Source organism: Argiope bruennichi, chromosome 10 (genome assembly GCF_947563725.1).
Source record: "Argiope bruennichi chromosome 10, qqArgBrue1.1, whole genome shotgun sequence".
NCBI classification, from domain to species: Eukaryota; Metazoa; Arthropoda; class Arachnida; order Araneae; family Araneidae; genus Argiope; species Argiope bruennichi.
The window spans coordinates 29,481,278-29,497,823 of record NC_079160.1 but is presented as its reverse complement, the minus strand read 5'-3'; the positions used below and the strand labels follow the sequence as shown (position 1 = coordinate 29,497,823).

Sequence of the window (16,546 nt, the reverse complement as noted above, 5' to 3'; positions counted from 1 at the left end):
GGTTCAAAATTATGAGGTCCGTCCCAAAATAGCCCTAGTGTTGCTTCAAACGGGACATTAATATAACTAAACTAAAAAATCAACACGCTTGATGGACGAAATTTGGCAGGTAGTTTTTCTCACCATAAATGTAGACGGATATTAAATTTTGAATCAAATCCCTCTTATCCGTCCGACTGTCTATTAATATGACGGCAAACATGATAACACAAGGTATTTAATCTATGATTTTGGCATGAAAATTGTATGTATGTGTGCTAAATTGTGTTTCGGGTCGTTGACATTGATAACGCATATTTGTTTTACTTATTTATAAAATGAAGTTAAACTCAAAACGTAAAGTATTTAGTACATACACGAGAAAGTAGAAGGGAATAAACTACTTCTGAATTATGCAGGGTGTTTATAAATGAATGCTACAATTTTGAAAGTCTGTTAAAAAATGCATTGTTGTTCAACCGAAATAAAAAAGAATGATAGTTAAAAGTTTAAATTCAATAGAGTTATTCTATATGAGCTTATCTATATTCTATATGAGCTTATCTATATTCTATATGAGCCTATCTATATTCTATATGAGCCTATCTATATTCTATATGAGCCTATCTATATTCTATATGAGCCTATCTATATTCTATATGAGCTTATCTATATTCTATATGAGCCTATCTATATTATATATGAGAAATACGAAACATTTCGAAGCGGTGTATGATAATTCATCCCACAATTTTTTTCTGTACAACTGGTGTGAAGTTTTGAAATGATGCAGATATGCGTGTATGGCGATACTTGATTTTTTTTTCTGGGTCCACATCAAATAGAAGATATTAGTTTCACCACTGCAAACTGACGTTGAAGAATTTACGACATGCATATATGTAGGTTTTTTTAAAGCATCAAGTAAGAGATGCTGAAAAATTATTGTTACAAATCTGTAATTTTGCTACCCGGCATGAATAGTGTCATCGTGGGAAAAAAGTTGTAAGATCTGTCCTGTGCATGCTGAGCGGGTGCTGCGTCAATAACCTCAGAGCTTGGCGACAAATTTGGCGAGCATTTGGTGGCTTGGCGAGAAATTTGGCGACAAAATGGATCATACTGGAAAATTCGAGAAGTTTCACGATCTATCCAGTAGGAACCAAGATACACTCAGATACGCCCTGATTGGTCTGGAAGATTCTAGCCCCGCCTCCCGGAACTATAAAAGACGGGCACTCTGAAACTGCAGTGAAGTTGTGTGGATCGTCAGAAGTTGTGTGTGTAAGAGTGGTCGAAGTCGCAGACGAGTAAAAAGACTAGAGGACTAGACAGCAAGCAAGCTACTGAACTATAGAAATTAAATGTGCTGCGTCATTACGATTTATTGGCGGTATTTATAGTAGAAAATTTTTTTGTAACAGTATGGAATGAGTTATTGTATAGCCTTGATATCCTTTGTATTTTTACAGAAGCTCAAAATGAATATTTATAACTATATTGAACTTAAAACCAACTGTTCTTTGTAATTTTTGGTGAACAATGAAGTTGTATATAAAGGTTAAAAATCCCCTAAAAGTTGGGATATTAATTTATAAACACTCTGTATTACAGAAACTTCATCTGAATTTCAGAATTTCGAATATCATATTTTTTCTGTGGCATATTACTAATTTGAAGCAATAAAAAATAACTAGATTTTATTTTCGTAATAAATATGTTATTACAAATGAATTCTCACCCCAGTTCCATGCACAATTGCTTTTGGCAGTCCAGTTGTTCCAGATGTGTAAATAATAAATACTGGATGAGTGAAATCTACTTGTTCAAATTTCATGGGGGGAACAGAACCATCTTTTTCTGTGCCAAGCTGCAAAAATTCGTCTAAAAAGCAACTGAAAGAAAACCATTATTCAATAAATTCAAAAAAATATGATTTCTCTGATTATATTTTTTGTAGAATATTGCTTTTTCAGAAATTTATAGATTTTCTGTAATAGCAATACCTAAGCATAGTTGAATATTTGAATTCACGGATATTCTAGTAGATATTTTACTTAGTTTAAAAAAAATAACTAATTTACTCAATCAGTTCTCCCTATGTGAAAAAGAAGTAAGGGCCACGGTGGCCTGGTAGTAAGATCTCGACTTTGGAATCGAAGGATTTCAGGTTCGTGACCCGATTCCACCGAAGAACCGTTGTGTAAAGGGGTCTGTTGCACGTTAAATCCGTCATGACCAAACGCCCTCCCGCTGGTGTTGTGTGGAGAGGGGGTTGCCAGCTCAGGTGTCGTCCTCGTCATCTGACCGCGGTTCAAAATTACGAGGTCCGTCCCAAAATAGCCCTAGTGTTGCTTTAAAACGGGACGTTAATATAACTAAACTAAACTAAAGTGAAAAAGAAGTAATTAAAATTACTAAAAAGGTAATTTTTGCTGTACTGTCAAATTTAGTTCTTGGAATGCAAAGTTGGAACTTCGGTCTGACCTCATGTTGATAAATTTGTGACACGTAGTCGTTTGCGGTTATACGATATATAACATCTTCTTAGTTTTTGAAACAACAAAAAGTAACAGTTACTTTTTATCCAAAATTATTTTCAGTTATTTCTATGAACTCGTTATACATGTCATTTAACAATATTGGATTCTAACTGGCTGTACTGAAATTATTAAATGCACGCTGCTGGAACAATGCTAGATTCTCTTAAACAGGAGAATTCTTCCCAATAAACGATGTATTTAATAATAAGACTAATAAGGGCATTGAATCATCCATACTTGAAGATGCAGTGACTACGATCGGAATGAAACCATTGGGGAAAGTTCTCTTGCTTTAGAAGAGCAGCAACGCTCCATATATCAAACATCTTCTGATAAAATTTTATTGATGTAAAAATAAGAAGAGCCCGTTTCAATGGGTTCATTTTAAAATCTTTACTTCTTTGTGTCTATGACAAGTATAATAATTCAATTATAAATTTTTAATCCTACGACATTAAGAACTGTTGTCTATGACAAGTATTTAAGCGACAAAAGGATTAATCTATATGATCAAAAGTCAAATAATCCGCCATTACAAAAATATTGATAGAATAAAAAAAAATGACACGCAGCTGAGAATAACCTATGAAACCAAACTTAGAATCAAAATAAAAGGATTTATTTAAAGTAATTTTTAAATCATTCTTTATCAAGCGTACTAAAAAGCTGAATTTTAAATTCTTTTTTATTTCTTATTTTTTATTTTATTAATCTTTATTCCAAATATTATGAAATTTCAAAATCAAATTTTTCTCAAATTCATAATCTAGCGATGCTGTGCTTATTCAGTTAATTCAATAACATTGATAGAATAAAAAAATGACACGCAGCTGAGAATAATCTATGAAAATCAAATTTAGAATCGAAATAAAAGGATTTATTAAAAGTAATTTTTAAAACACTCTTTATCAAACGTACTAAAAAGCAGAATTTTTAAAAAATCCTTTTTACTATTTAATTTTTATTTTATGAATCATTATTCCAAATATTATGTAATTTCAAAATCAAATTTTTCTCAGATTCTTAATCCAGCGATGTTGTGCTTATTCAGTTAATTCAATTATATTGATAGAATTATAAGAAATGACATGCAGCTGAGAATAATCTATGGAAACCAAATTTAGAATCGAAATAAAATTATTTATTAAAAGTAATTTTTAAAACACTCTTTATCAAACGTACTAAAAAGCAGAATTTTTGAAAAATCCTTTTTACTATTTATTTTTTATTTTATGAATCATTATTCCAAATATTATGAAATTTCAAAATCAAATTATTCTCAAATTCATAATCCAGCGATGCCGTGCTTATTCAGTTAAATCAATGATATTTTTAAAAAAGATATAAACGATATATTATCATTAAAAATCGCATATGTGCACAAAATTTCAAAACTATAAAAATAGAAAGTGAGAAATAAAACAAATTTCAAAACCCCAAACAAGTTCTAAATAGTTTATGCTCAGAAACATGAATTTTGATTAAAAATAAACTACAGGAGATATGACATTATTTACAAGTTTTAAACTCTCTTGCTTTTTTTTTTCTTTCAGAAAAATATGATAAATGGATCAAAATAATTCTGTAAGATTATCAGCTCATTGATATTTTAGCAAATGCAATCAGAAAGTGTTAATTTTAAAAATAATGTTTGCGATTATTTTTGTGGTAAATAATACCAATTTACTTCCTTTCATATTTTAATAGCAATGTTATGTGTAAATAAACTTGTGCTTTCGAATCTTTAACTACATTGTTTATGAATACATTTGTATAACTTCTTCTCTGAGTAATTAAATCAATTTCATAGTAATTAATAACTCAGTTTTTTTTCTGAGTAAGATAAATGCGCACTTAATATGAATCATCAATGCTATTTAAAACTGTAAATATTGAATTGAAAATACCTGTTTTTAATGTCACTAATATTTTTAGAATGCGAATCTTCTTTGGAGGGTACTATTATAACTTTGGTCAGTGTCGGCAAACCTAAATAAAGAACGTTTTATTTCATGAAATATAAATTTTAAAGTAGATTTTACCATCAAAATTTGATTTTTAACTTGATATAAAAATAGTTATCTTTGCAGTCGAAGTTATAATTAGTTATTTTAGTATCTAATCTTTAGAAAAGTAAATTTTTCTAATGAAATAATGTGTAATTCTAAGTATACCTTCAGTGATTTCTTTGATTTTTGGCAGCATGTCGATACGCTTCCGCTCATGGGGAATGGAATCTATTGTTAAGTAAATCTTAGGCTCAACTTGCTTGAATCTGTTGAGGACAGCCTAGAAAACAAAGCAAAAACATATTTTGGTAAGAGTAAAAATAATACATTTTATTGAAAATGATTTAATAAAAATAACGTTTTTATTGAAAATCATGCTTTTATTAAAAATAAATTTTTTTATTGAAAATTCTTTTATTGAGAAAAATATTTTTATTAAATTAACGTTTTTATAATAACTCTTTGATAAAAAAATTAGTGTTTTTATTGAGAATAATGTTTTTATTAAAAATAACGCTTTTATTGAAAATAATGATTTTTTTATTTAAAGATATCATTTTCATTGAGAATAATGTTTTTATTGAAAATAACGCTTTTATTGAAAATAATGATTTTTTTATTTAAAGATATCATTTTCATTGAGAATAATGTTTTTATTGAAAATAACGCTTTTATTGAAAATAATGATTTTTTTATTTAAAGATGTCATTTTTATTGAGAATAATGTTTTTATTGAAAATAACGCTTTTATTGAAAATAATGATTTTTTTTATTTAAAGATGTCATTTTTATTGAGAATAATGTTTTTATTAAAAATAACGCTTTTATTGAAAATAATGATTTTTTTTATTTAAAGATATCATTTTCATTGAGAATAATGTTTTTATTGAAAATAATTTTATTACAAATAATTATTAGTGTATTATGCAGACATTTTTATCAAAAAAAATTAGTAGATCAAAAAAAAATTGAAAAAGTGTTAATTCACAGTATATAATTAATTAGCATAAAATAATAATTCTTTCTTCTAAAATTCATTGTTAATTTATTTTATATTGGTCAAATTGTTTCCCTGATTATTCATATTGTTTTCAGAAGCTCATGTTTTTATATTTTTCCAATGATGTCCAAATTTTCGATAAAATATCTATTTTATACATTTTAGTACTCTAATAAAAATATTATTTTCAAACTTTACTTATTGAAGTTAGAAAAGCAGATAATAATTTCATACTTCATTATTATACTGTAAAAGGAACCATTTTTTTAAAAATTCGAAACCAGATGCTTCTTGTACTCAGTCGCAGCGAAATAAAATCAAATAATTAATTGATAATTAAAGTTCAATAATATTAAAATGCTATATTTTCATTGGTAACCATAATTATTAGCCCAATCGAAATTAAATAAAAATATGTTAAAAAGTTTTAATTATAAAATAAATTCGTTTTTCAACTATAAAAAATTTGCTTTGGATGAGTAAATTTGCACGATTTTTAGCACAATATATAATGTCATCACATTACTCATTGGTCTATTTTGTGTGTGTGTGTTTTGAAAGTTTCTTTCTTGCAAGATTTTAATTTCGAGAAACTGATACCTGCTTCAGCTAATTTTGATAAGCTACATAATAAGTAAGTGAAGATTTAAAATTTTTTAACAGCATGTCTATTTTAATTGTGATACAATAGATAATCTCTAAAAAATTTGAGATTGTCGTATACTACTAACTAGAAAGATGCAGTAAATAAAAAACTTTTTATGGCGTTCGAGACAGAATATCGAATAGCTAGAATAGTTGAAAAAAATGAATTAAGTTTTATATTGTTTTAGACAGTTGGTATTATCTGATAAATAACAGAGACTAAATTTTTATCAGTTTCTCTGGTTTTGTGGATCATATTAGTAAAATATTTTTGACATACCAACATTTTTAACTAAAAAACTTTTCACTCAAACGTTCTTTAGCATCTAAATCTGATCAAATTGCTAAAATTTTTATTTCATTTTATTAGACAAGTTATAGACCTTCTGTCATTAGTTTTTAGTCATTAAAATGTTTTACAAACTATCAATAACACGATTAGGGAATGAAGTAACATTTTTTTTAACTTTGTTAGTTCTAATGTAGATAATAAGATAACAAGTATTGAAAGAGGAATTTTTATCTGAATATTTCTTTTTTATAAAGAAAATTCATATAATTCAATCAGCAGAATATCAAAATGCATCACAAAAACACAATTTTTCAAAAGAAATAAATAAGAATAATTTTTGACATAATCGCCATTGAATACCTGAAATAAATTTTAATATTACATGCGTAATATCTTCCTTAGATTTTAAACAAACCAAACATACGTTGAGATCTAACCTTAGCTCCTAAAAGGGGTAAAGCACCTGTCCAGATGGCCCCAATACTGACCACAGCAATCATGGCAATAATGGCTTCTTTTCTGTTGGACATTTGACCTGCGAAAAAAAAATCAGTATAGTAGTAAAAATAAATGTTTCAAAGATGTTGAGTCTATATTGAAATTTAAATAAACCTTTAAAATACTGTACTTTATTCTTCAAAAAAATAGACGAGGAGACAACATTTAAACCTAATAAGTTTTTTAATAGTCCACATTGTCTTTTAAAAGGCATTTTAAAAATAAATAAAATGGATAAGTAACATTTAATAAATTTTTAATAAATCCGATTTCTTGACTATTTTAAAGATCATTTGCTTTGTTTAAACTAGACATTAAACCTGAAAATAAAAGCTAAAAATCCAGTTTCTAGAAACTTTTTTTATTATTGTAGTAATTGATTACCTTTTTTGTAATATTTAGAAACAATAGCCTTTTGCCTTTGGTTTCTTCAGATAAATCTAACTAAGGTAATATTTTCTAAGTAAAAATAAATTGATGGAAATTAAGTAAAGATAATTAAGTAATTATTAAATAAAAGGTAATTAATAATAATTAAATAATTATGAAATAAAAGTAATTAATAATAATTAAATAATTATGAAATAAAAGGTAATTAATAATTAAATAATTATGAAATAAAAGGTAATTAATAAATATAAAATAATGAAGCAATTATTAAATAGGAAGTAATTAATAAAAGTAAAATAATTATGTAATTATTAAACATAAAATAATTAAGTAAATAAAAGTTAAATAATAAAACCAAACAAAGTAAAAACATTAAGTAAAAATAAAATGAAAGTATTAAAGTAAACTGAAAATAAAATAATAAAAATAAACAAAGTTTATATAGCTTACACACAACGACATCTCCTTTCTTCAAACCAAATTTTCGGAAAGCAGCAGCATATAATTTCGATTCCTCATATAATTGAGCACGCGTCAGGTGTTCAGTTTCTTTATCTTCACCTAGAAAGAATTTTGAATATGTAATATTTAAAAAGAAAATCAATCTATTGAATTTTGTATTTAGTGTTTGAACATATTTATGAGTTTGATACAATGTAATTGGTCTATTAAACCCCACAATTTGTTCAGGAAGTTTAGTGTAATTAGCTACATTTTTTGTTTTCACAATTACATGTATGCAACATTTGAATAAATCTGAATCTGAAATCATTTCTTCCTGAATCAAATTTTATGTTTTTTAAACATCTTACCCCCTCTTTCTACTTCCCAGCTAAGTTAACTTGAAAAATTTTAAATATTTATAAGAAAAAAAAAATGCGAAAATTTCCATTAATATCCGATCAAAATCAGTTACCCGCAAGCACAAATGCTATTTTATCATCTCTGTATTTAAGTAAATTTTCAGCAAGATTTGCAGCTGCCCCTTCGAACCAAGATGGCGAATCTTCGAGAGGAATATTAAGATCCACCACCTGCAAAATAAATAAATAAAAAATAAATAAATAAAATAATAATTTACTATTAAAAAATCAAATACGAATTTTACGATGATACCAACATTTTTTCGATACCAACATTTTATGATTTTATATTAAAATAATTTGATTTATGTTTCATAATAATCATTTTTAAAATCGAATAAACATAATTAGCAACATTTTTTAAAAAGAAATATATAAGCAGATTGTACGTATTATTTTGAAATAAAACAAATAGCTTTAGAAACAAACCTTGTTGAATTTTTTCGAGTATATTATTCCGGAATAGTCCCACAATTCAGCCCATAACTCCTGAATGTGATTGATTGACCACTGATGAAACTCCCAGTAGTTGTCTATAAATTTTAAGGAAATAAATTTTTATACTGCATGAATGGATTTTGTTTAAACTATGTTGTAATATGAAATATACTGATGAATGAACTATACAAATTATATTTCATTCATTTATATCACGTTATAAATATTACTTATTATGGAAGACGATTTTCAGGGAAAAATATTAAAGAATTTTTTTAGCCTTTTTTGCAGACAATATCTATTTAGAGGCCCTCATTTAACTGTCATTTCTTCTAACGATTGCAATTGTTGTGTTTGAATTAATTTTGTCCAGAAACAAAAGATTAAAAAATGATTTTTACTTTTTTTTGTGTTACTCAATATTTATGCTAGAAATTAGAATTTCATCTAGGTAACCATAAATCTAATACAAAATGTTCAAGGCAAATGCCAATAAATAAATAACAATAAAACCTATGAAAGCAAGCAAATAAAATGAAGAAACAATCAATAAGATTTGGATTAAGTATAAGATCAAATAAAAGTCTTTAAATATATAAAAATATATGAAACAATATTTTTTTTCTTTTATGAAAATGGGAATTTTAATGTTAGATATCTTCACTTGAAATTACACTTTAACTCAAGTAAGCTTAAGATTTTAAAGCTTTTTGACAAATATTTTTATTTCGAAATGTAATCTTTCCTGTTAACACTACAAAATGCAATTTAATTTCGTATAGCACAATACTGTTTGAGATTTAATTATATACACGTCTGTTTACCGCAAATAAAAATAAAGCAATTTTTTTACCAATTTTTACGTGATATTTTTCTTTGATTATATTTTTAAATTTCTGCATTATTTTTCCATTGCCTGGATCCGGCTGCCACATCACAGGAACTTCTGAGAAATTTTTGACGTTCATTTTTCCTAAAAATAAAAAATGAGATAGGCTCAATATTACAATTATTACATGGAAAAAAATGAAGCATTCATCATAAAATTAAAAAATAGATTTTGTATGAATAGAAGAAGCAAGAGATCGACGGTTCAAGGACTTCACAACCGCCGTAGTTCGGAAAGAGATTTAAAATTCATAGAATAACAAAGAAATTATTCAATTTTATTCAAGACAATAATATCCAAGGGATATTACGCTTGATATTCCATATTAAATAATTAGAAAATCCCTGTCTTAGTGTCGCTATCTATAATCACCCAGTCTCTAGTTGTTGATAAGAACAAAAGAGAGAAGAGATTCGTGTTGTCATAAGATTAGCATTATGAAAAATAAATATGATTAATGATACTTCATAAGAAGTAAGTAAGAAAAAAGGGGTCGCATTGATAAGGTCTCGGCTTCGAAACTGGAGGTTATCAGAATCGGAACTGATTCCACTGGAAAAATTCATCATATATATGACCTAGTACTCTCTAAATTTATAGTCAAGGATCAGACATCCTTTGCTGTTACGGTGTGAAAGTTTGCAGAGGAGTTACTGGCTTATTCTTGTATATTCTGGTATTATTCTTGCTATCTAAATATGCCCGAACAGATTTTAACAGATTACGACGGAGAATAAATTTCAGTTGCTTTCAAATCAATTTAACAAAATTTGAATTACAAAAAGAGAGAGAGAGAGAGAATATTTTAATTTATATATTTCTTGATTTAATAGTATAACGAATCACAGTTGAAAAAAAGAATTCAAGATTTTAGAAATACTTCGGAATTGAAGGTATTTTAATAAACATCATAGTGCAACCCCAATTTTTTTTTCAGAAATTTGATAATACGGTGCGTTCTGTGTTTCACCTCGTCTCACAATGAAGATAATCAAATATCCTTTGTTGCAGTTTCCTATTAATTCATTCGAGCCTAAAATTTGACATTTCTTTATGCTATTAGTAAGTCATATCCTGACTCTCCGACCCGCCCGAAGGCACAAAGATAAAGAAAACTGAATGACCGGACCGCCGCTACAGCAACAATGACTGGAACTGTGGTTGAGTTCTAAGGGCCATCACCGGCCATGGTACAACCCTTCCCGAAGGAAGTACGTCCCGTCATCCATGGAAGGACCCAGATTCCCCACCTTTTTGTGTACCCTCCCGGGTAGCGAGATCCAACCACCATATAGGAAGCATCTCATCCTCTTTTGGAAGCATCGCATACTCTTCCCCAGGGTTTTTTATGATATCAGTATAAATATTATGTTATAAAATTAGAATAATCGCTTTACTGGATTTTTTAATCATCACTTTCACATACACATGAATTGACAAACAGACAATTAACTCACCACCTGACGAAATCAGTCAAATTTTCAATTAAAATCTAAAATCTTGATGAGATATAAAGGGTGATAGTCTTGAGAAAATCATTACTATGAAAATATCGAGAGGATATCAAATTGACAACACAGAGATTAAAGTGGAGCTGATCTGTTCCCCTTTTTGCTTTCTATCATTAATTGCACTCCTCAATCACACTGAATTATTTCTTGACTATTCACTAAATTTTTGGTGAAGGAAGACTACTGTGATCTGTACAAAAGATAATTTGGCCGGCGTCCTGGCATAGGGGTAGCGCGTCTTCCCCGTGATCTGGGCGTCCCGGGTTCGAGTCCCGGTTTGGGCATGGTTGTTCTTCTGTTGTTCTATCTGTGAGATGTGTGAATGTGCCCTCCTGTAAAAAGGGGTTGTGCAAGCGAATGAGTGATGCGTGAGTGGCAAAGTCGTACTCTTGGCCCTAGTTGGCGCTGCTATAAAAAATAAGAGACGTTCCCCTCAGGATTAAATCGCTGTCTTCGTAACAGTGGGCTTGTCAATGGCAAGTGCCATAAGAAACAAACAAACAAAGATAATTTGAGATTTCTTACTTTGGCCTCTTACCGCAAACGTAATTCAGTTCACTTATATCTACTGAACACGTTGAAGCAACACCAAATTTTTTATTCTAACGGGCCTAATAATTTTGAACTGCAGACGGGAGACAAATACAACAATTGGCTGTATACTTCTCCTCTCCTGACTTCGATGCCGGGCCAGTTTGTGTTTATTTAGCTCAGTAGACAAATTTTTGGTGAAGGAAGACTACTGTGATCTGTACAAAAGATAATTTGAGATTTCTTACTTTGGCCTCTTACCGCAAACGTAATTCAGTTCACTTATATCTACTGAGCACGTTGAAGCAACACCAAATTTTTTATTGTAACGGGCCTAATAATTTTGAACTGCAGACGGGAGACAAATACAACAATTGGCTGCATACTTCTCCTCTCCTGACTTCGATGCCGGGCCAGTTTGTGCTCATTTAACTCAGTAGATTTGGTGGGCATCGGATCTGCTAACTTGGCGATTCCTTAACGGAAACGGATTCAGAGCCTAGGAACCTCCAGTTTTGCAGCTGAGACTTTACTACCAGGCCATCTCAATTTTAATTTAAATGATTTTTAATTAAAAATGACATTTTTTAGCTTTGGCAAAGGAATGAACAAATAACATGGATAATTTATCATGCTTATAAAAATTAAGAAGGCTAGCTACACTTCTGTTATATAAACTCATGTCCATAAATTAAGGATAATTCAGAGTCACACGGAAATCGAACTCTAAAATACATATATCACCTATAAAATGACTACACACATCTTCAGAAATCGTATGCAAATTGCAGGAAGTCACCAAATGACACCGATGATACGTTGCAATGACGAGAGTGTAAGAGAGTGATGTATAAGGAATACAGGCAGAGAAGTAAAATGTCCGCAAGCGCTTTATAAGCCTTTCAATGCAATAGTTATGACACAAAGGACGCATTTGGAGGATTTTTTACGCGGTAGAATTATCGGCCGTCTGGAATGTGGGCGTACCTAGCTGGAAGTATCCGAGGAACTTGGAATCGCTCAGAGTGTCATCTCCAGGCTTTGGCAACGATTCCAAGATGATGGTGATGTAGTAGACGTTAGATCACAGATCGCCCCCGAGTTACAACGCCGAATGAGGACCTCTATTTGGCAGTTACTGCCAAAAGAAGCAGACCGAGCACAGCATCAGACCTGTCTCGTCAGCTCTCTTCAGCCACTGGTATGACAGTTTCAAGGCAGATCGTGTACAGACGCTTAGGGCAGATTAATCTATATACTCGTAGGCCTGTCAGTTGTGTTCCACTTACTACAACTCACTGTTGCCTGCGATCAGCCTGGAGTAGAGAGCATGTATTGTGGACACAGCAACATCGGGCTTGCGTGATGTTTTCTTGCATTCTGATTCTCGCCGAACCTTCATATGGAGAGTGACATGTACCCGTTACCACCAAAAGAACATCATTGAACGACACCGTTACGGTGGTGCAGGATTGCTCGTTTGGGAAGGAGTTATTCTGGGTTCCAGAACTGACCTGCATGTTCAAATTGGAACCATGACAGGCCAAATCTATAGAGACGTCATATTGGAACAACATGTATGTTTGTTTCGGGGCACCATGGACACAGAATTCGTGTTTATGGATGACAACGCCCGCCCTCACCGTGCAAACATCGTAAACGAATGCCTTCGATCGGAGGATATCACCCGCATTGACTGGCCAGCATTCTCACCAGGCAGCATTCACTAGTAGAGCATGTGTGGGACATGCTTGGCCGACGAGTTGCAGCCCGTCAACCACCTCCTACATGTCACCTGGAACTTCGGAAAGAATTGCTTGATGAGTGGTGTAATATTCCCCAAGATCAGATCGATAATTTGATACTCAGTATGCCTAGGCATTGTACGGATTGTATTGCATCGTCTGGGAGACATACTATGTATTAACCACCATACCAACCATGTAGTATTAATTTTTGTGAATAGTGTTTTTGAATTTGCTCCAGGCAGCAAAAAATCGCAATTGTTATTAATGATATCAAACATATAGCATCTTTTTTGCTCTTTACCTTTTGTTTAATAAATAGGCTTTACTAATAAGTCACATTTTTTTCGCTTCTGACTCTTTCTTTTCCTGAACTTGCATTATTCTTCATTTATGGGCATGAGTGTAACAAACTTATTGAGTGAAGGGTATATCTTCTACTTTCTTATTAATTTTGTATTAAGTTTTCTAATTATATTGGTGTTTGGACAAACTGTGTTACTTTTAAACTGAAATTATTTATGCTACATATAAAATTATATTCTATGGAATTCTAAATTTTATATTATTTTACTTTAAATTCTCCACCAAATTCTATTATTTGTTATTTATGATATTGAGCACGGAGTTACGCGGTTAATATTACAGTTTATTATTAATACGTAATAGTTAGCACCAAATTAATATTTTTTATGCTTTAAATTATGTTGGAAATAATTTATATCATTATTTCGGAACTTTCTGCTATTTTTTTCTCGGTTCGTAAATTTCTTTTTTTAATAAGCCTGAGTGCAATAATGTAAGCAACAGGCTTGCTGAGACTTTGGCATTTATTTCACTATTGTGAATTTAGAGAATAATGGCATTCTTTTTAAAGTATCCGTCTAATTTATCTTTGAATCTATTGTAGTTAGTAAAACCAGCAGGAGTGGTCTCCCTAAAACTTTCTCGCACACTCTCTCATAAATGTGTTTGAAAGTACCTTTCATGGCATTGGCATACAATAGTTACGAAATATTTTTTGCCGTGAATTTAGCAGTTTTATTGACACTATCGTGTCATCTTTGGCGAGATGTTTGGCGATTAATCCCTGAAATGCTGTTAATAGTATCCAAAAACCACAATTGTACTTTAGAAACGTTTTTTAACCAATTGAAACCAAAATTTGATACAAAACTTCACTTGTAGTTTCAAATTTCCAAACCAAATTTTATATATTTAAGTCATTTGGGTTTTTTAACTATAGCCTTTGCATGTTTTTGAAAGTACAGACCGCCAGACGGTCAATCTCTGGTTAGATTTGGCTCAAACTTTTATAGGTGTCTGCACTAAAGATGTTAAATCTTTGTACCAATTTTAATGTATCTAGTTCTTTTCATTTTGCAGTTATATTGTTAAATTATGTTCGAACAGCCAGACAGACGAACTTCCTCTCATCCAATTTTACTCAAAATTTGATAGAAATCTGCAAATTCGGTGTAAAGACTGTATGTCAAATTTCAACCGAATAACTCAAAGCATTTCTGAGTTATCTTTGTTGCAGACAGACAGAGGACGGACATCTTCTAAAAATATGTTTCTCGAACTCAGAGAGGTCTAAAACTTGGCGATTTAACAAAAATCTCGTGTTCGAAATTTTTGGCGATTATTATATATTTTTTCTATACTACATATACGAGAAAGTATAAAAAACAAATATATCATATGATAATTTGTTGCAATTTACTTTTTACGAAAATATTATAGTCGTCTGCTCAATTTCCAAAGTTATTTTGAATTTAAGAAAGTAATTATTTCTTTTTCCATTATTAATTAAATTATTAATTTAATAATTTAAATTTAATTGCATTATTAATTTAATAATTTAAATTTAATTGCATTATTAATGTAATAATTTAAATTTAATTACATTATTAATTTAATAATTTAAATTTAATTGCATTATTAATTTAATAATTTAAATTTAATTGCATTATTAATGTAATAATTTAAATTTAATTGCATTATTAATTTAATAATTTAAATTTAATTGCATTATTAATGTAATAATTTAAATTTAATTGCATTATTAATTTAATAATTTAAATTTAATTACATTATTAATGTAATAATTTAAATTTAATTACATTATTAATTTAATAATTTAAATTTAATTACATTATTAATTTAATAATTTAAATTTAATTGCATTATTAATGTAATAATTTAAATTTAATTACATTATTAATTTAATAATTTAAATTTAATTGCATTATTAATGTAATAATTTAAATTTAATTACATTATTAATTTAATAATTTAAATTTAATTGCATTATTAATTTAATAATTTAAATTTAATTGCATTATTAATTTAATAATTTAAATTTAATTGCATTATTAATTTAATAATTTAAATTTAATTGCATTATTAATGTAATAATTTAAATTTAATTGCATTATTAATTTAATAATTTAAATTTAATTGCATTATTAATGTAATAATTTAAATTTAATTGCATTATTAATTTAATAATTTAAATTAAACTTTTAATTTGAAATAATTTTTTTAAATTGACTTTCTAGGCTTGATTAATTTTATTAGTTTATTGTTGCTGTCTCGAGAACATTTTTATTGTCTCGAGAACAACTCTTATTTAGCTGATAAGAATGCTTTTGATATCCAATTTTGCTATCTCCTTTACTTTTAGGTATTTTATTGACATGTCTCAAGTATTTTATCTACCTCTTTTCGCTTATAAATATTATCTTGGATATTTAAATGTATTTTCATGCGTCAATCCTTAGTTTTTGTACTTCTAACCCTTGTGTTAAAGTAAAGAATTGATTCAAGGATATTAATAGTTAATGGAGAATTTTATTATATTTTTTAGTTGGAAAAACTAAATTCAATCGAAACTTCGCTTTTTTTTAAACTGGATTTCCTGCAATTTCAATTTTAAAAGAAATGAATGTTTAAGAAAGACAGCTTGAATATAATTTAGTTAACACAGTGAATGGGCTATGTTTTTTTTTTATCTACTTTCAGTTAAACTCCTATAGGAAGACTACCTATTACAATGGTTCTCATGACAAGACTTCGGGAAAATTTCTTCAATTCTTCACCGATCATGGTCCTTAGAATCTAAAAAGTCGCTTAAAAATTTATGTATATAAAATATATTTGTGTAATGCTTTGCCCATGTTATCTTGTAAACACGTTAATTATGTCAAT

The 16,546-nt window shown here is 29.0% G+C and overlaps 1 protein-coding gene across 1 annotated transcript in view; it reads right to left on the bottom strand.

Annotated features, from left to right (window-relative positions):
* The window catches only part of LOC129988491 (acetoacetyl-CoA synthetase-like), a 31,437-nt gene that overhangs the window by 13,179 nt on the left and 1,712 nt on the right, over positions 1-16,546 (bottom strand). The window contains exons 2-9 of the mRNA XM_056096731.1: positions 9,511-9,630; positions 8,649-8,752; positions 8,273-8,390; positions 7,807-7,917; positions 6,906-7,003; positions 4,697-4,811; positions 4,430-4,511; positions 1,721-1,874 (exon numbers count right to left, since the gene is read on the bottom strand). Of these exons, the coding sequence (XP_055952706.1) occupies positions 1,721-1,874; positions 4,430-4,511; positions 4,697-4,811; positions 6,906-7,003; positions 7,807-7,917; positions 8,273-8,390; positions 8,649-8,752; positions 9,511-9,625 (897 nt within the window). The 5' untranslated portion in view covers positions 9,626-9,630. The remainder of the gene's footprint in view (positions 1-1,720; positions 1,875-4,429; positions 4,512-4,696; positions 4,812-6,905; positions 7,004-7,806; positions 7,918-8,272; positions 8,391-8,648; positions 8,753-9,510; positions 9,631-16,546) is intronic.